The following is a 20,604-nucleotide window of genomic DNA, read 5'->3' as shown; positions in this document are numbered from 1 at the left end:
CAGTCACCTGAACTACTTTTTGCCACTGGCCCTGAATCAAAAGGACAAACTTTTGTCACTTTTTATTGTTAATGGTGTTCTCATGAGCAGAAATAATTTTCTTAAGAAATTTGGTCGCTATCCTCTTGACAATTGCTTGTTACCAAGCCCCACGGATATCTAGAAATCTGAAGCAAAGTGTATACTAAACTGGATACACTTCATTTTGTATGTGACACTTTTGAAAATACAGGACTCTTCAGGTTGCTCTCCAGGTTTTCAGCCCTGGTGTAGCAGCCATTGGATTTCTACGCCTGATGTGTGCTGGCCATACAAGGGCCCTATTCACAAACTTCAACAATGCTTTCCAACCTTTTTCCTCACCAGGCAGAGGAATGAGGCTAGGTTCTTTCGGTTGTGGGTCTCCTTAGCAAACACGGCCATTTCCACCATTATTGCTTGCTTTGGAATTTTTGGCAAGCCGTGCTTAAGTGGTGGCAAGCAATTTGCCATGGGCCAGTTCCTGCACCTGTAAAAACCATGGGGTGCTGCTATCTGTGCTGTCAGTGGGGAAGAAGCCATTCCCAGAATCCTCCACTTCATCCTGGACAAATAGCAGGTGCTCTGAGGGAAAATCTAGGCCTGTTTGTGTTAAAGGAAGAGCTCTCACTAGGTTGGAGATCTTGCAATAAGCTGGATATATCAGGACCTGGCAGAAGCTCAGGTGGTTGCTGAACAGTTGGTGCCCTTGTTTCCTCACCATCAGGACCAACATTCACTTGGAGCCTTTGCTGACCAGCAGAAGAGGAAACATCTTTTGAAGAGCTAGTATGACTTGGAGACTTCTCTGGCAACATCAGTGTGTTGCATTCTGGTGATTCAGTAACTGGAAGGAGAGGTAAATAGGCAGCATCTTTAGATTCTGATTCTCAGGGGAAATAATTACTGTGAGAGTTTTGGTGCTGCCAGCTATGGGCAGCAAAAGCCTTTTAAAAAATGGTCAGCTTAAAGCACAGCAACACAGAGACACACTAAATAATCATCCCGAATCATTGGCTTCCATCATCCCCCAGTCTCAGTCCTCTCTTTTCATGCTGTAAAATTGAGCTTTCAAGTCAGTCCTAATAAAACACAGTCTTGACAGAGAAATGGTCAGCCAGAAAAACACTTATAGGTGATACTTAATTAGACCAACAACAGGTCCACAACTTGGGTTCATTATCAGCAAATATGACTGTTATAGCTTCTTTAGATGCCATGGCCCTTCAGTTGCACTTCTGATTTTTAAGAGCACATTCCTAGATATTTCCACAGTACTTTGCATATTGGGATGTATAGGAAAAATAATTTAGGAGTCCAGAAAATGAAGTCTTATTGACTATAGCAAAATAAAATACATTTCCCTATTTTTGTATTCTGCTATACCACCACACCACCTTGAGGATATATATAAGAAAAGCAGAAAAGGAAAAGCTCTTCATATAGAGCTCAGATTTCAGTTCTTCATTGAATCCAAAAGTAGAATCAATGATTAATAGTCGCATTAGAAAAGCTCTTACATCCAAGCAGATATGAATAAGGTTGTGCTGTAAGTATATTAAATGGAACATCTGCCCGATAAAAGGATGGACAGTGGTTTTTAATAGGGACACTGGCCATGTGTATATGTCAATTTATCCATGCACTGTGCCTCAGTTCTCAAGCCCGATCAAGAGGATACTTTTAAGTGTGCAATCTCAGCAATACATTTCAGCAGCAGCATGTAGAAAGGTGTTCCCAGCAGCTATTTCCAGGAAACATTATTCTTCCTGAACTTTTCCTAAGTTATAATCTTTGGACAAATGTTCTGTGGTTTGGAGAAGTAAAGGATCATGTGGGACATACGGTTTTCAGATATGTCTTTGTAAATGGAGTGTCTTATGAATAATGCTGCTTTTATAACTTGCATACCTACCCTGAGATCATTAAGAATCTGAAGGTTCTAAGTTTACATAGACAGCCAGAGAGGAATACATGCAAAATGACTGCTGCCTAGTGCTGCTACTGATGAGATGTTAGAAAATCTAGCCAGGACTTTTTCTCTGGCCAGATGAAAATACTACCAATAAAAAGAAGAGAGTGTAAACCACATAATGGCAATGCGTTATCCATGACTGAGTTACGATCATTTCTTCTCCTCCAACACATGCATGCACGCGCATGCACACACACAGAGTTGAGGGGAGACTAATCGCTTGGCTATGTGAAGAAACTCTGCTGATCTGGTGAAATTCACATATCCTTCTCTGTGTCTTGGCTACAGCAGAATGCCAACTATAACAAAAGATGGTGTGGTTTGATTTTTCAGGGCGGGGTAGATAGAATTTTATGCTGTAGCAGCATCTAGGCTACCCACCATGCAAGAGATTCTGTTTCAAGCAGCCGCCTGTAAGTTTCCACAAAAGTTCATGCACAAAACTTTTTTTTCCCCTTTCTGTGCACAAACCAGGTCTTGATAGTTCCCATGGTGACTTTTTTCTTCTTCAGGGAGGGAGCGAGTAAAAAGGCAGGTCACCACCACAAGCACTGTTCTGGGCACAGAATTTTCTTCCATGACCTTTTTCCACTGCGGCAACAGCAGGTTGCTCCTTCCCTTCAATCATCAGAGGCGGAGCTCTTCCTTGCAGGGAGTCTGCCTTTCCCTTCTTAAAAGGCACTTAGTTCAGTGTGGGTGAACCCACAATCTAAATAATAAATGAGAATAATAAAGCAGCTACAAGGTGATGGCCAAAGATAAAACAAGTTTTCTTTTAAAATTGAACAGAAAGTGCTGCAGACTCAGAACAGAGCATGATTCACAAAGCATTACAAATACATTATTAAAACAGAGTGAAAATCACTTGGAACATGCTGGGAAAATAACTTATTAATTCAAAAAAACCACACACACAACTTCTTTTTTAGACCTATAGCTCTTTTAGACCACCCTGAATATCCCACCTTTCTATTTGCTTTGACATCATGCAGAACTGAATGCCTTGTTCATTATTTGCATAAAGTAGCCTGAAGGCAGGTACTTTAGATTCAATTTTATCTCAACAGCCGAACCTATATTGAGTTTTGGATGGTTCAAAATTAACTCTAATGAGTCACGACAGCTAAACAAGTTTCCATACTAAAAGATAATAGCAGTTCCACCATGGATAAACAGTGTGGAAAGTAAACTTTTTTCTTGGTATTAGGTGCTGCATTTATGCATATTCAAGGCCCAGGTTTGCATGACAGGCTAAACCACAGGAGGGTGGGAGGTGGCTTAGCATTTTGTCTCAATCCTTTCTACTGCCCCAGGGGTGGGTTAAAAATCACCCCAACTAGTTCTAACTTGTAGTGGGGTTCAGTTACTGTCCCCCGCAGCTTAGCATGTTGTCAGAAACCAGATGGCACACTAAGCCCTGCTATACAGTCCCTTGGCCAGAGCCTGACAGCTGGAAAGATGGCCTCCCAGCCATCCTGGCTGCTGCTGGTGGGGGCGGGGGGTGCTTTCTCTCCTGGCCTCCCCAGGGGATGAGGGGGAAGCACCTCCTCTCCTCCCAGCCAGCCAGTTAAATGGTGAGGTGATCCACTGGCCAGTGGGGCAGAGATAAGGCGCTTGCCCTCTCCTGCCCTGCAGCACTGCTTGGGCAGAAGGAAGTATATGGGGCTGGGGACAGGGCTGCAGGTGTCTATCCCCTGCCATCTTCCTAGGCTTAGTTTAGATCCTGCCCATTGTCCTGCTGCCACCCGGTGTGGCTTCAGTGGGTGCTGTGCCTGCCAAGAACAAGGGGCTGCAGGTGGGGGCAGCATATTTGGCCAGACATTCCTCTGGGAAGATGCAGCCAAATGTGACTCTTCCACCTGCAGGGGAATGGCACATTTAGGTGGGTATACGCAGGAGGAAGCCCAGTCGAGTACTCCCCTTCCCCACCCCACAGCGTCACTGCCCCTCAAAGCTGGAAGCCAGGGATTGCTTGCAAGCACCACCACTCTTCCGGCACTGGGAAACGTTGGGATACGACTGATGTTAAAGATTAGCCTTAAAGTACAAGAGTTTGTTTTTCCCCAAACTTTAAATGACCTTGAAGAGAGGATTTGGGCTTGTATTTGTCTTCTGATTTCTGAAGCCCTTACTGACAGAAACATCTCTTGGCTTGGAAAGGTGGGTTTCTCTTAATTTAAGTACTGGGATAAGCTTAGCCACATGCTTGAGATGAATGCCTTCCTATTGATAGTTTATCTACAATGCAGTATTCCTTTGCATATCCCCCAAATATATTTTCAAAACCCATGGGCAGCATTGGGGAGGTTTGAGTGGAGGGTCTTTTCCTCACTGTTGAATGAACAGGATACAATTACCAATGAAAGAGGGGACATTTTCTTTTCCAGATCTTAATTTCTATCATAAGGCTTCTTTGTTAGCTCATGCTTATGATAGGAAAGCTGTATTTTATTTTAATTGTTTTCCATGGATTGTTTTGGAATCAACTTATTTGGCATCTCTTTCTAGCTGGACAACTTTAGAATCTAGAAATATTAAAAAGCAAGGAATGTTTACACTAAGAATTTTAGCAGCAGGAGGTTTGCCATGCAATGTCCTATCAGCTCCAGTTGGATCCATATTCCTATACTAAGTTAACTTGATGGGAGAATCCAGTTATGAAAATAAAAGATGGCCTTTTTAGTAATTATATCTATTGCCTGCTTTTTTCTGCAAAGAACCAAAGGCAGCTTACATAATCCTCCACCTTTCCATCTTCACAACAATCCTGTGAGGCAGGTTAGACTGTGACTGACCCAAAGTCATCCAGTAAGCTTCATGGTTGAGTGGGGAATAGAAGCCAGTTAGATGTCTTGAGTCCAGCCCCCTAAGGCCTACACCACACTGGGTCTTTCATGTGGAGGTGATAGTAGATAATCTATACTTTAGATTAGTTAATACGGGTGAAGACTTTCTCCCTTTTTTGTTATTGCGTGTTGATAGCATTTACTGCCTCGTGCTAGTTGGCAGGATATTTAGATACGTTTATTGGCGTCTATATATGGGTCACTAGCAATGATTACTTCAGTGTGTCCGACACTGTTGGAAGAATTAATGGGTTCCTTGCAGAAAACTAAACCTACAATAGCTTTTTATGAAACTTTTAGAATGTAGTAAAGTTATGTTCAGAATGTCCGAGAGGAACAGAATGATGTCTTGGGGTGCTCTATACAGTCTAGCCAACGAACAGTTGCCCCAGCTTCCATTATATACTATTTCTGTAGATTTAACATTGAGGCTGATTCAAGAATAATTGATGTGTTGCATATATTGGACACCACATAAGGCTGTTAAGAAGCTGGCTAGCTCTGTCAGATGCCAGAGAGGTCACTGCCTCACTGAGGTATATGATATGGGTATGCCTTCTTTTAGGTGGAAGACATGGCTCAAATAAATGTTGTTTTTGAAAAATCAATGCTAAATGTGAATGTAGATATTAATAGAGGGACAGCAAAAAATACATATTGAGAGCTCTTAGAATTGCAAGAAGACTTAGGTTGCAATTCTATTTGCATTTAGACTGAAAAAAATCCTACAACTCCCAGCATGCCCCAACTACCCATGATGACTGATGCATTCTGGGAGCTGTAGGACTTTTTTCTTGTCTAAGCATACATAAGATTATGCACTTACATTTGAAGTTTGGAAGGAAAAATGCCCACCACCACTGAAAATCTTATGCTGCATTTGAACATTTCTCCGGCAGACATCAGTCTTATATGGATGCTTATTTAGATATTCCCCAGAGAGGTCCACCTGGCGCCGTCGTTATTTGTTTTTTGGCGCCAGGCGAAGACCTTTTTATTTAAGCGGCATTTTAATTGTTAATATTATTGGATTTTATCTGGCCAGAGCGGCTTATTTTATATTGGTATTTGTATTTTTAACTTAATGTTTATATATTTTGTTTAATTTAATGTTATAATTATTTTTAACTTATTGTTGTAAGCCGCCCCGAGGCTTCGGTGAATGGGGCGGCATAAAAATGTTTTAATAAATAAATAAAATAAATAAATATCCGGACTAGTTCAATTTACATGGATCCCTCAAATAAAAGTATCAAATATTTGCTTTTTTCTTCCTTTTATTATTAAAGGTAATATAAATGAGTATTGTACACAGAATTATTTTGTGATATAATTATTTTCTTCTGCAGTTTCCCCTCCCCAGCCACCTTTCTCTTTTGCTTTACTCTGTTACTGTTGAACTTAAATTCAACATTAAAAAGACATTTCCAAAAGTTTCAGCTAAGGTAAGAAGCTGACTTGCCCATGTCCACCTGTTGTTCATACCGTAGCTGTACTTCGCTGCTACTTTAGCAACAGTGATTGTGTGTTGAAGCGGATGCAAACTCTGGCTGACAATTCATCCTGAGCTCTGTGTGATGGCCCATCATCATCAACTTCACTAACAAGTCCATGGTCCCCGTGGGCAGCCCACAGTGTGCTTTTAGTCCTTGTGTGCAAGCTTGCTTCACTCTATCATCAATTACTTAATTAAATCTATATAGAAGCCTCCCCATTAGCAGTGATTTTTTTGTAAAAAAAAAAAGAAGTGGCAGAACTCACATCTTGGGGTCACACTTTTACACAATGGTCGCCGCCGGCAGTAAGCACTCAGCGCACGACCACACGACCGATCCCAAGCCGAGCAGCGTCCCAAGCCGAGCAGCACCCTCACAATCAGCGCTGACACACAAACAGCCCGCAGGCACTATGTTAATGATTTTTGCTGCCAACCTGCTACGCCCAACAGGGCGATTCACAACCGTTTGGAAAAACCGTCAAAAAAAAGGTGCCGGAAAGCCGTTCCAGTGCGTTCTATGACAAAAAAAAGCCCTGCCCATTAGCATTCTGCTTCCTGGGCGGACAAAGATTATGATGTATCTGTAGAGAGGGGCACATGTTCCTGTCACAGTGCTAGACCCAACCAAGTTAATAAAGTTGCCATGCATCATCCAAGCTGGTGAGTACCTACCTTCTTCGTTGCATAAATAGTGATGTACCTACAATTTGGAAAACTGGCTATTCCTTCCCCAAGTAGACAACTGTTCACATTAATCTGTTCCAATATAAAGTTGATTCTGTGTGCCAGGAAGGTATCATTTCATATTCTTCTTTTCTAAAATTGGAGGAAGTCCACTTGGACTCCGGACCAAGTGGAGAAAGTACAAAAATACAGAAGGGAGGAAGAGAAGCAGATGCTGGAAGCAACTTCTTCAGGTGAGTTCATACTTTACAGATATAAAATCCTATCCATCCATTCCATTTCTAAACCGCCCCATAACTGAAGCTCTCTGGGCAGTTTATAACAAATTTTCCCTGCTGCAAAGCTTCCTAGGAAACAGCTTGATGGAAATCATTTGCCCCTGAATGGGTTTTACACTTAAATGCCAATCAGCTGTGTCTTTCTGCCCTCACTTGCTAGAAATTCAGAACAGCCTTTACAATAGGAGTGGGCAACTTATGGCCTTCCAGATGTTTTGAACTACAATTTCCAGCAGTTCTAGCCTGCATAGGTCAGGGTGCAGCATAATGGGAGTTTTCAGGCCAAAACACACTGCCCAACTCCACTTTTCAGGATCAATTTGCTAATAGATCATCAGAGCCCTTATAATAACCCACCTTTAAATGCATGGGCTAAGCAAACATATTTGAATTGTCCTGGATTATTTTACTGTTCTGTTCTGCCATTTTATTATTATTATTTAACTGATAGATTAATTTAGATTTTGTTTAAAGATTAATGGAGCTACCATAAATTAAAAGGTGACATACAAATAAGTAATTATTTGGCAATGGGTATGCAAAAAAAAGGCAAGCCATGCTAGTCTCAAAATACCAATCAATCACCTTGAAATCCTAAATATTTTGTAAGAATCTATCATGGCCAAGCAGCAGCCTTTGATGTTACTTGTGAGTAAAACCTAGGACTCATCATTTTGAAATGATGGTTCCATGAAGAAGTAAGTACTTCAATTTTCACATGGTAATTGAGTGCTTAAAGGTGTCTGTATGCTGCTACATCCCAATGAAATAAAAAGTCAATTTTAAATGTCCTAAATAAATAACTATGGTAATTAGATTGAGACTTATCATTGGGCTAGTTTCTGCTGCCTTATTGATTCTGTGGTTTTATTGTCTGCGGTTTAAAATGGATGTTAGTGTTTTATTCATTTTATTGTTCTGCTAATTTTGTAAACCAAGGAAGAGTGCATGGCATACATACATATGAGGGATAAGAATGTTTCATCCTTAGTAAATGTGGATTTAGCTTCACAGTATATTGTATCATTGTAAAGAATGAATATCATTTCCCAAATGTGAACATGCCATTAGATTTAACTTAAATGTTAATTAAAGTTAGCTATATTAGCCTTCTTCTTGTTGGAATTTGAGCTGTTTAATAAACTTTTTTTTTAATACAATGCATTCATCCTTAGTTATGTCTTGTCTATCTGGTAGTTGAGCCTTCAACAGACACACACACCCATTTTAGTTCAGCCACATGATCAGGCAACAGATGCCAACTTCCACAAGTACATTGGGCTATAATTCGGTTTGAAAATAGCCAGGAGAATTAATTTCTGCATCATTTGAAGACGCACAGAACTAGCATCATGGAGTTTTTTCCAAGTAGCACTGCATCTGAGAAGTCATTTCAGAGGGTGAGAAATGGTGGGGCATGGGGAGGGGGTACAGAGAATCCCTCGCCTTGCAAGCCATGAACTGATAAAATGCGTTCTAAAGATCACAGGTGCTTTGCCAACAGACGAATACAAATCTCTTCCATCTTGCTCTCCTGCTGGTGGATGCTGACCCAATGATAATCCTGTGCGATTCAACCTCCTGGGTTTTGCCTGCCGGAGGAAGCAAGAATGCCCCCTCCGTCTGGCCTAAGAAGAGTGTGGACACAGCCTGAGACTTCTCTCTATGAGGGAATGCTGTGCAAATAAACTTGGCAGGGGACAATCTTTTGACCCCTGGCCAGCTTGGGGAGGAAGATATAGGATAGTTTGGATTCCCAGAGCCAAGGTCAGAGACTGCTGATTTCCAAGCTGGCAGCTGCAGCGCAGACAACCCGCCCACCCCCGGCTTTCTCATTGCCTACATAGAAAGAACTGCACAGGTTTCTTCCAGGTTGGCAAAAAAAAAAAAAAAAAAAAAAAAAAAAACCCTCGGAGAGCGAAGAAGGAACTGCTTGATGAAGCAGGAAGAGGAAAAGACTGGAGAGCTAGAAAGACAGAAAAGTCTGTTTAGCAGAAAATGCAAGCTGGAAGGTCATCACCTTCGCCGTTTCTCCTACTTTGCATAGGATGCCGATAAGCCTCCAAATGCAGCGGCTTACAGGGTGTGATCAGGTTGCACCCTCAGTTTGTTGGAAGCCCGTTTGAACCGGTGGGGTGCAGTCGGACAACTTGAAGGCTCATGTGGTATGCACACGGATATTACTATTAGGTGCCACACCCCGTGGAAGGCTTTCTTTTCACAGATTTTACAGCCACAACGCATCTCCCCTCAGAGTGAGTGCCACCGAAAACAATTAAAATTATGCATTCAATATGAAGCCCATCTTTTTCTACCAAGAAACAATTCTCAAGGTGGCTCATAGTCATAATCTTTTAAAATTAAAATAAAAACCTGGTTAAAACAATAAACTATATTAAAAACCCGAATATGTCTGAGTAAATGAACATGGGATTTCCAGAGGATGGTTGTGTTAGTCTATTTCAGTAAAAACTATGAAGAATCTTGGGCCACCTTAAAGTCTGCTTAAATGTGGTGTTAACAAAAGTTTGTTTATATGGAATACAGAGTGGGGTGGCAGTGGGGAAAAGAACTGCAAACAGTAAGCTCAGAAGGAAAGTAGATGCAGACAGCGACAATCACGTTAATAGGGAGCATTCACAGTACAGTTGGCCGCTGATAACACATTCTAGCACTATAAGCAAATTAACACATGCGGTGTGATAAAAATCCACAGGAGTCTTTGATGTATTGAATTGCCCCTCTTACATTTTGTTTTATTGCACTTTTTGCTGCCTTGTCATTTTGTTGTGATTGAGGGTTTTACTTTGTATTTTATGTTTCCTATAAACCGTCCTGCAAATATAGTAAACGTTAACATAGAGCTTTTTACAATAAATCTATTATGCATACTTCTCACCAGCGTGATGCCAGATTAGGAAACCGATTACAGTCGACCAGTTTACTGGGTCGCACCATTTTTTGCTCTAATATGCAGCATTCCCAGAGGAATAGTTCGGGGCCGGATTAGGCAAAAGAAGGCGACTGGGCAGAGACCCAAAGGCGTGCACTTAAATAGGCGTGGCGGCTGTGCAGTTTATAAAGGCCTTTATTTTTCCCAAGCGAGCTAGAGAAATAAGTAGCCGCGCTAGCGCGGGAGTTAAGTGAAGCCGCCGTTATCCGAGATCAAATCCACTGCGGTTTTATAATGCGTCAGATGTCTGTAGATCAGTTGTGTTGTTTTACGGCACTTTGTGAGGTCTTGCGAGATAATCCCACAGAACTCCACTTCCATGCAGGACTCTATAATAACCTCCCTATGCCACGGTGTCGGAAGGAACAGAAACTGCAATACCCATAATCGTCCGGGGGCGATGACGCCACTGCGCGCCAGCCTGAGACTTTGCAAGTCAAAGAAAGCGGCTTGGCTTGGCTTGGCTTGGCGTTGCGTCGCTTCTCTCTTGTGCGCAGGCGCCACGCGGAGCCTTCGCGTTCGGCATGGAGGGGGGCAGAAGCGCTACAGAGCGGCGGGTGGGCGGAGCAGAGCGGCAGCCTCCCGCCCGCTCCCCCGTTGCTAACATGGCGTCTCGGAGAGCTCGCGCCGCCTCAGGTCAGTGAGAGCCCCGCTTCCTCCGAGGCTGCCTGGCTCAGTTCCCACGGGGCTCCCGGTGCGGGGCTGGCACGGCGTACGGCGCCAGAGGCGCAGGTGGAGGAAGTGGCCCGTCGTCTGGACCTCCAAGTCAAGCTCGCCCTCCTCCTGGGCTCGCTTTGAACCTGCGCTCCTACGTAGCCTTCCGTTCTTCGCAGCCACCGCGGTTGCGTGCTACTCTAGAGTAGGCGGGGCTTGTCCAGAGCCCCTTCTTCAAGCGCCTTGCGACCTGGAGAGAGAGCGACAGGACTCCGTTTATTGATTTTATGTATTATTTAAAGCATTTTTACACCGCTCTTTGATTAAAGAGGCGCCCAGGGCGGCTTACAAAGATCAGTGTATAAGCAGGAATTGTGAAGGGTAGGCTGGAAGGGGAACTGGATCCCTGTAAGCAGCATCGCCAGCAGCAGGGAATGATGGGAACTACAGTCCACCAACGCCTGGAGGACCACATGTCCACTCTCCATAGGCAAGGGACACCCTTTCCTGGCATGGACAGTGCTCTTATAGGGATCCCGTTGCTTTCTTCAGCCTGGAGGTTTCAGTTGAAGCCTGGCTCAGGTTGTGGGGCGGCACAGAAATGGAATTAAACAAACAAACAAACAAGAAAAGATCTGCTGGGACAGGCCAAAGGGTGACCTTGTCCAGTATCCTGTTGCCTACGTGGCCCACTTGATGCCTCTGGGAAGCATACAAGCAGAGCCTGAAAGCTATCATCTTTTTCCTGCTGTTCCTTAGAGACTGATATTCAGAGGCATGTTACATCTGATCCAGGAGGTAGGATATAGGCAAAATGAGTAGTGGCCATCAATAGCCTTATCCTCCATGAATCTGTCTTATCTCAGTGTTTAAAGTTGCTTCATGGTTACATTCTGTTTGGTGGAGGAAATAGGAGGAAAAGAGTTTGACGGTTACAGGTTTGTAAGGAAGCCAAAAGCAGGTCACAACCCTATGCATGTTTACACAAAGGACCCAGGAGTTGTTGGGCTTAAGTCTGTCCAAACTTAAATATGGTTGCACCCTTATTCTCCCTCTGCCCCCTACACTCCTAATGTGTTATTTTTATGGTGCTCCTGGAAACACAAAAGTGTGAGTCTGTTGAGTTTGAGAAGCAGTGCACAATGGGATTGGCTGAAATTTCCTGCTTGAGATGGTGTGTATCAATAGCCCTTATTTATTTTTATTATTAAAAATGCCATGGTTGAGGTGCTGTGTGGAGGCTGAAGATGGTTATTTGTGGTAGAGCTGTCATTTGGCATGCTTTAGATTGGTGCCCTCTCATATTTGCAGTTAGAATGGTAAAGCATTGAAAAGGGTTCCCATTTGTTTCACTGAGTGAAGGGTTTATGTGTAATCGGTGTAAACTGCTCAGAGTGCTTTGGAGAGTTTAGAAATAAATATGTTTATTAACTTGTGTTAATGAATGCCTGTAGTTATCTCAGATTGAGTAACATTATGTAAAAGCATGTAATTTTGTCTGTTTCATCTGTTCCTTTTTATTTCAAATGTTGCAAGTTTGATCTATCCCAGTTCTGTGTAGTAGCATTTCTCTGACTGCATTCTTTTCCTGTGGGATATTCCCATACCTGTAGGAAAAAGTAGTTGGAAAGTAGATGTATGGTTCCTGCTAATTTACTATTGCTCCCAAGAACCATGTAGGAGATCCACGCTTGGATTATTTAGGGCCTGCATTTAAAACCAGAACATTACAGGTTAAAGATTTCTTTTGAGACAAAATGGCACTGGTGTCAGCTACCTAATAACTCTTAGGAAATATGTGTGTGACATGTTTTAAAAAATATTTTGCAGACAATTAAGGGTAGAACTTCATTTGATTGCATTGTGTTTGGTCCTCTTTGCTTCAAATTATGTTGGTGTATTCTTTCATTAGCTTGAATACCAAGTATAGACAAATTATCCCACAAATAGAAGGCAAGGTTGCATGATCTCAAAATTGTAATAATTTCAGCTTTCATTTATTTTTTCTTTTTAAATGGCGTTTTAAAATATTACAGAAAACACTGTAAAATACATCTGCAGTAAACACTGCATATATCTGTTGTAATAGGTGCTGATGTATCTCTGTACTTTGGTTTGTCCTTTGGTTTGTCCCTTCCTTCATGCATGCAGCCTGTCCTAAGAACCTTTTTGCTAACTCTCTGCATCTTCTTAACTACAGAGATGTGCAACTGTGCCTATTTTATACTTTTGGGGGATGTGTATTTTATGTTTAAAGGGCTACATGATAGCACTTAGTAGGCTTGCACATCACAATTGCGAAATGGCATAAATCCTAAAGATATGTCTGGTGATGGCAAGTTGCTGAAATTCATGAAACACTGCAGAAAATGAAGGATTTTGTTGTTAGTTATGGAAGTCATGTCCTAACCATTGCGACCCCATGGACAACATTCCTCCAGGCCCTCCTGTCCTCCACCATCCCCCGGAGTCCACTCAAGCTCACACCAACTGCTTCAGTGACTCCATCCAGCCACCTCATCCTCTACCGTCCCCTTCTTCTTTTGCTGTCAATTGTTTCCAACATTAGGATCTTTTCCAGTGAGTCCTTCCTAAATTAAGGATGCTGTTTAATATATTCATAGTTAAATGTGTAATTGAAATGCTAATTTTTTTCCATGAATTTCTGAGAAAGTGTTTTGTGCTTGGGCTCTGTGGGAAGCATTTTAGATACACTTATATAAACAGTACTTGTAAAACTGAGTGGCAACTAAGTGACCAGGTAACTAACAATATTAGAAGTTTGTTGCCTTTCCAGAGTACTCTGAAAAACACATTAAATTGCTTTCTGCCTTTATCATTGTTCTTTACCAAGAAAAGAGTCATTTTTGTATAGCTGAGAGCTGTGACATTTTCAATTTCTTCTTAACATGTAGAGGAAGACTAACTTTTAATTTCTCTTTTAAAGAACATGACAGTGATGATGACTCATATGAAGTACTGGATTTAACAGAATATGCAAGGCGTCATCATTGGTGGAGCCGGGTATTTGGCAGAAATTCTGGACCTATTGTAGAAAAGTATTCTGTAGCTACTCAGATTGTAATGGGTGGTGTAACAGGCTGGTGAGAACAGATCACTCTTCTGTATTGTAGTGTGCATTTATAGTTGTGATCTTCTTCTGAATGTATTTTAGCATGATGCAATTTATGTAACGTGATGTTAAATGTCTAATGAATTTAACACTTAAATTTCAGTGGGATGGTGTTGTAACGTAGTGTTCTGAAATAGCAGGGGGTTGGCCTGATGGCCTTCATGGCCCTTCCAACTCTACTATTCTATGATTCTATGATTATTAAAAGCCAAGTCTTTAAGAAGCAGGACTATGACAAGTTGCTTTGTCTGAGTGAGTCCATTGGTCCAGCTAACCCACTGCTGTTGACCCTGAGTGGCAGCAAGGTTTCAGGCAGGAGATGCTGGGAATGTGCTCTACCCCGGAGCTGTGGCTTCTCCCAGAATTCTTGTAATCTTTGAATAAGAAATTTCACAGATTTTACTAAGTTTTTGAAGGGGAGCAGGGTTCATCATGAGAGATGATTAGAAAAACTTGCTTTCTTAATAGCTAAACTTGTATTTTTCATTTAAATATAACTAAAGATGAAGAAACTGGACAAGAAATTAATTGACCTCATAAGTAAGAGAAAATAGTCTTAAGTGCTGATGCCTCCTACTTAACACTGGCATAACCTGATCCAAGGGCCCATCATGGAGTATACCAGTGAATGGTTGGATCAGTCTCATTGCTTTTTCATCTTTGCATGCTTGCTTTGAATTTAAATGTGTAGGAAGTATGCACAGATTAAATACAACAAATTAATCTCTCTTTCCTTCCCCCACCCCATTTTTAAGGTGTGCAGGATTTTTGTTCCAGAAGGTTGGAAAACTTGCAGCAACTGCAGTAGGAGGCGGTTTTCTTTTGCTACAAGTACTTATTTCCTTATTTAACTACTTCAATTATTTAGAAAATGTTACAGTTTGAATATAGACTGATTAATTGCTCTGTAACAGGAAGGGAGATGGAGTCCATAGCTAAAAGCTTTGTGAAAACATTTTTTAGATGTGGTCTCCATCAAAGAACTTCTGGAGTCCTCTCTTACTGGTGCTGTTGTGTTAAAATCAATGAGAGGAGGTTTATGAGTTGCCTGTAATTAGAGGTTCAACATTGTGCTTGAAGATTTTTGTTAAAAATATGAATTCACTTTTAAAATTCATTATATCATCCAACTTTGTTCAGGGATCGTTCCTGGTCCTAATACCTTCCCTTCCCCATATGCCTTCCCAATCTGCTTTGAAGGGTCCCCAGACCAGATCTGGGGAACACAGGGGGGCTGCAAGAGGAGGAGGAATTATTTCAATCAGTGGTGTCCATTCCCGCAGGTAGACAGATATGCTTGTTTGTAACAGGTCAATGAAAATCCTAGTATGTTAATTGTGTATACATGATTACACATCTTGTCCATATTTATAGAAAGGCAATTTTTCATATTAAGAGTTTTCATGTCTATTTCATTACTGATAAATTAACTATCACGGACCATATTTAAAATATAAGTAAATATGTTGTAAGATTCATTAGCTATGTACACCAAATATAGATTCAATAACCAAAAGCTGGTTGGTGTTGAATAGCCAAAATGAGGCTTTTGGTGTTTATATTGAATTGAAAGGCAGTAGGGAATAGCCCTTAAAGATAATTTTACCCTTTAAGGAATCTTTACAGTGTTTCTGCTATTTTAGTTTAAAAAGTTAGATGTGCATAGTGACCTGGTTGGTACAGCACAACAGTCCTGGATTAAACAACCCATAGGTTGTTGAGAATGAGCAGGAGATAGTGGATATACTGCCTGTATATATACCCACCATGGCTACTTTTACTTAGCAACCAATAATCAAGTTCTTCATGGGTTGCTTAGCTCATTGTCTGAACCCAAATCACTGGGTAGTTTAGGAGTTGAACAACCATGTAGTTAACCCATGGTTATTGCTGGATTAACTTCTGGTCTGTTCAACCCACAAATAACCCTGCAGTCTGGGTTTGGACAACATGCTCACCAACCTGTGGTGTTAGGTAAAAGTGGAAATGGTGGGCATGTTGCAGGCAGCACATCTTCCCTCTGTTGTCCATGCCTGATAGACCATGAGTTATCATGTTGTAGGAACTAGCCCTTGGGCTTGATCTTGACTTAGTCATATTTAGAATATACCCATTGAAAATCATTGGGACTGAAGTTAAATGTAACTAACTTAATTCCCATTGATTTCAATTGACTTGTCTATGATTAAATTTGGGTCCAGCCAGTTATTTGTGTGCACGTTTAGGGGATTGTGTGATGCAAAATGATAAAGGTGAACTATCCTGTTGCATTAACCACTGTTGCACATATATAGGTAACTCTTAAACAGAATAGTCCTATTGATGGTGTGGTGGTGGCATCTTTAGAGTTACCACAACATCCTGTGACCCACTGTTTGGTGTAACTGATGCAGGAAATGGGGTTGTGGGGCACTTTTTTTCTTTTTCCACTGACTGCAAACAGAATTCACTATGCCAGCTACAGGACTGAGAGAGAAACAGCTCATTCCTGGAATATGTTGAAAAAATAAATGAATAGAATATGGCATCAGTTTTTCCTCAACATGTCTCATTTCCCCCACTCCACTAACATAACTTTTTCAGTGGAATAGCTGTAACAGTTGGCCCATAGACTTCCAGCATTTTTTCTCTACAAGCAGAGTAGCACTGATGCCACTTCCTGAGACTTCTCAGCCATCTCAGGTTTACACCCAGTGGGTGCATGTTTTAGACAGAAAAAGGCTTACATCACCTAATGTACTCCAGCTAGAGTTCTTTATATTGTCTTTAAATGGCAATAGCCATCTAAATGAATTGGTTTTGCTAAATACATTCAGTATATTATGCTCTACCTGATAAGATCTCTCTCTTCTGTCTTTTCTAGATAGCTAGTCATAGTGGCTATGTTCAGGTTGACTGGAAAAGAGTTGAAAAAGATGTAAATAAAGCAAAAAAGCAGCTCAAAAAACGAGCCAACAAGGCAGCACCTGAAATCAACACACTGATCGAAGAGGTAAAATATGCAATTATTTTGAAAGTTGAATTTTGTGGTAGCTTTAATGTAAAGGTTTTCAAGCACCCAGCATCTTCTACACTTGACAAAGTATGATATATCAGTGGATGAGCTGGTCCTTTTAGTGTCAAGTTTTGGTCAGTCCATCCACTTTTTAAGTTGTCTCTTAGATGGCCTTAGCTTTACTCTGGACTTTGGTCAGAAAAGAACTTCACCTAGCCTGGTATACAGAGCCTCTATTAGGGATTCTGCCTGATTCCAGTGCAGTGTTTCAAGGCATTCTGACTTGCCCTAGAGTTCATTTTAGATTAGCTATTTTTAGTTAATTGGGCAATCTGACAATATATCAGTTATTTTATTAATTAATTTATTAGATTTTTATCCCACCCCATTAGCCACAAGGCTCCCTGAGCAGGTTACAAGCAAAAATACACAATCCATAATAAAACCAAATACTAAAATTCTAAAATCACAATATCATGCTATGTGCAATTGTTTTAAAGAGCCAAAGGTTATATCTAGGAAATGCCTTTTTGACACAGCATAAAAGGTAACAGCACCCTAAAATGTGGGTGCTAAGCTTTTCTCAGCCATGGGCCACTTCGTCAAATACATTTGCCTTGTGCCAGTATAGTTTTAGGTGTCACGTGAAAAGGTTTTTTTTCTTCCATATGGGCCTTTAATTGTGTTTCTAGCTTTGGCATGCTTTTTAGCTGACTGTCTTTATCATTTATTTTTATGGAGTTTTAGTGTATTTAATTTTTGTATTCTCTTATTTTTGTACAATATCCCAGAACCCACTTCTGTGAAATTGAATGAAATTGAATTTTTAAAAACAACTGAAATTCCAGTTCCAGATGCTCATTCCACAGTACATTTTTAAGTTACGACAGGATTTTGTTATATTTGCTGTAACAGGCTAATATAACTACACTTCTGTATAGAGCCTTATTATCTGAAGTATTTATGACAAAAAATGAAATGCTAGAAATACCACAGGGTGCATACAGTTCAGCATGAACCTTCTATGGAAACCATATTAAAATGCATGAATTATAATTCAAGCCTCAGGTAGGCTGCTCTTTTTTAAGCAAACATCCTACAATGGACATAAATTTCATAGAACAATTTAACATTGCTAATGATGTGACTCAAAAACCATTCTTTGGGATGCTAAAGAAGCAAAATCTCCAACTGCTTTTGCAGTAGACTTTCTGGATTGCATCCAACAGTGTCTTTTCTCTAGTATGACACTTCTGCTGCTTCCAGAAATCTCATTGTTTTTGTGCAAGGGTCAGATCCAATACTCAGATTCCACTTGTGCAGACCACTATCTTAGCAGTTTCACACCTCACTATGCTAGGAGTTGCTTGTGGTAGTTGAACTAGTTGCCCAGCTAGTGCTTTTGCAGCGATTTCTGGAGTGCATAACCACTAGGGGAACAGTAACACCTCTTGTATTTTTTCTGCTAGCATTATGTTGGCTATAACACTATGCATTCATGTACACTAAAATAAATTCTTTTCCTTTTAGTCAACAGAATTCCTGAAACAGAACATAGTGGTATCTGGTGGGTTTGTTGGAGGCTTCTTGCTGGGACTTGCATCTTAAGGACATGCCTTCCATCCTCCGAAGGCTTAAACCATGGTAAAGAAGAATCGTAGCCCAGTCTTTAAGCGAGGCAGTCTGAGTTGTTCACTAATCGATCCTGAGCAAGAAGGATGGATTTGCCAGACAAATCGGAGTACTTTACACATTTTAGGCTTTGCCTCCTTAAGCTTGCCAAAACAGCAAAAGCTTGCTGAAAGTTCTGCAATGTCTTCAGTAGCATTCCTGAAGAAAAAAAAAACTTAGCTAACTTTTGTCATGAATTTTATCATCGTATCTCCATATTCTCCATTCAGAATTCAACATATTTACATATTTAATAAGTTATCTTTTGACTCTGCACCTTTATCCAGTTTTAGGGGTATATATTTTTATTATTTAAAGCTGTCTTTTGTGGTTAATAATGCCTATGGCTAAATGTGTAGAATATTGTGCTTCAAGTATGGGGCTAGTCATCTTCTATAGAAATCACTGCAATAACAATCTGTAATCTGTAATACTTTTTCTGCAAAAATGAGATAACAAGCAAGTGTGAATCCATTAAAGAGTGAAGAAGAAGAAAACTGACTGTTCTCTGTCTGTACTTTTATGACTTTGTATCAGCTACCCCAGATGACGGTGTCCCCTTCTCCTGGCTTAGGCAATTTCCCCTAATGCTGATTGCTTTTGGATTTCTAGTTTGTATGTGCCTCTTCCGTATTCTAAAAGGTTGCTATGCCTCCCTTAAAGCTTAGTTACTGACAGTAAGAGCTTTAAACTAAAATATGCTAGTCGCTTCTTGGGTAGGGGGGTATTTTGTCCCCACCCTTTGATTTTTGCCCCTGGAATGTATCATCCAAGAATTTGTCCAAAATGGAATTTTGGCTGCAAGAGATTCTGCACTGTAGTGTAAAAACTTGACTGCACTTATTTCTTTAGGTGCTTTGTTAGGAACCTGATTGTTCAAAATCATACGGTCCTAGCTGTCAGATTATGTGAACCTTTACTTTTAACCCAAGTGATATTTGTTTGTTGAAGACATAGCTTCGTGTTACTGCCTGTCTCATTTCAGGAAACAACTTAATGGGAGAGTTAAAGATCTCTACATACTAAATCAAAAGTTTAGGAGGTATACTGCTGTATACAACTTCCTTAATTCAGTGAGTGAAGGGAGGAAGGATTAGTGTAGAAGTTAATTAAGGAATAAGCAGCCGTTAACTACCCCAGACAGCTTCAATATGGGAAAAGTGCTTCAAAAGGAAGCGAGTGTCTTGAGGACCTTCAAGTCTATAATGTAGAGACTTAGAATGAACATCTCCTGCCAAATGAATTATGCAAAGCCAGTAATACCACAGACCATATTATTATTATTATTATTATTATTATTATTATTATTATTATTATTATTTACTTTTCCAACTCACAGTGGTATAGTTAGAGTAACTTCTTTTCTTTGTTGCTCCTGAGTTACCAGTGCTATCTAAGACTAATGGAAAAATAAAAGCTGTGGCATCTTTTGAAGGTTTGTTCTGGCTGAATATGCCACTTCATTTTGATAGTTGATGATCTGTATGTTCTTTAGAGTTTGATGGTCTAGTACAATTAATCCTTGCATTTGCTTTTGTTGCACAATTCTTCCAAATGTTCTGCTAGTGGCTTTCTGTTGTCTTGGGTCCCTTCTCTTTCAAGAGTCCCTTGGGACTCAGTTTTTGATCACATTCTTTTTACTCTGTATATGCTTTCTTTTGGCTTAACAGATCATTGCTGATTATATCCATCTCCATCTTTTTGTTCCCCATTTCATACCAAAAACTTCCAAGTGTATTGAAGCTATTTTTGTTTGGATGTTCATCTCCAAATACAGAACCTATTCTCTCTCTCTAAATTTTCACCTTCACCTTCTTTCTGTCTCTGTTAACAACATCACACTTCAGATTCAAAGGAATCAGAATACATGAACTTAAAAACACAAAAGATTTGGGATGA

General features: G+C 40.6%; 2 protein-coding genes and 1 pseudogene across 2 annotated transcripts in view; 2 read left to right on the top strand and 1 right to left on the bottom strand.

Annotated features, from left to right (window-relative positions):
• Nucleotides 1–238: 238 nt before the first annotated feature.
• LOC123029116 lies at nucleotides 239–10,637 on the bottom strand (annotated as a pseudogene).
• A 155-nt stretch (nucleotides 10,638–10,792) lies between these two features.
• FUNDC1 (FUN14 domain containing 1) lies at nucleotides 10,793–19,206 on the top strand. Its single transcript, XM_044442770.1, has 5 exons — nucleotides 10,793–10,888; nucleotides 13,854–14,010; nucleotides 14,795–14,870; nucleotides 16,903–17,031; nucleotides 18,565–19,206. Exons 1-5 carry the CDS (start codon nucleotides 10,858–10,860, stop codon nucleotides 18,640–18,642), a joined length of 471 nt encoding a protein of 156 aa, XP_044298705.1. The 5' UTR covers nucleotides 10,793–10,857; the 3' UTR covers nucleotides 18,643–19,206.
• EFHC2 (EF-hand domain containing 2) overlaps nucleotides 10,899–20,604 on the top strand; it is an 83,594-nt gene continuing 73,888 nt past the window's right edge. The window contains exon 1 of the mRNA XM_044442768.1: nucleotides 10,899–11,704. Coding sequence (XP_044298703.1) covers nucleotides 11,684–11,704 — 21 coding nt within the window. The 5' untranslated portion in view covers nucleotides 10,899–11,683. The remainder of the gene's footprint in view (nucleotides 11,705–20,604) is intronic.

Source organism: Varanus komodoensis, unplaced genomic scaffold, assembly GCF_004798865.1.
Source record: "Varanus komodoensis strain SLA01 unplaced genomic scaffold, ASM479886v1 scaffold4, whole genome shotgun sequence".
Classification (NCBI taxonomy): domain Eukaryota; kingdom Metazoa; phylum Chordata; class Lepidosauria; order Squamata; family Varanidae; genus Varanus; species Varanus komodoensis.
Note: the sequence above shows the minus strand (reverse complement) of the source record. Positions and strands in the feature narration are given on the sequence as shown.

Coding starts and splice junctions, on each gene's coding strand:
- FUNDC1 (XM_044442770.1), top strand. CDS start 10,858: ATGGCGTCTCGGAGAGCTCGCGCCGCCTCAG. Junction 14,011..14,794: donor ATGGGTGGTGTAACAGGCTG/GTGAGAACAGAT, acceptor CCCATTTTTAAG/GTGTGCAGGATTTTTGTTCC. Junction 17,032..18,564: donor TCAACACACTGATCGAAGAG/GTAAAATATGCA, acceptor TTTTCCTTTTAG/TCAACAGAATTCCTGAAACA.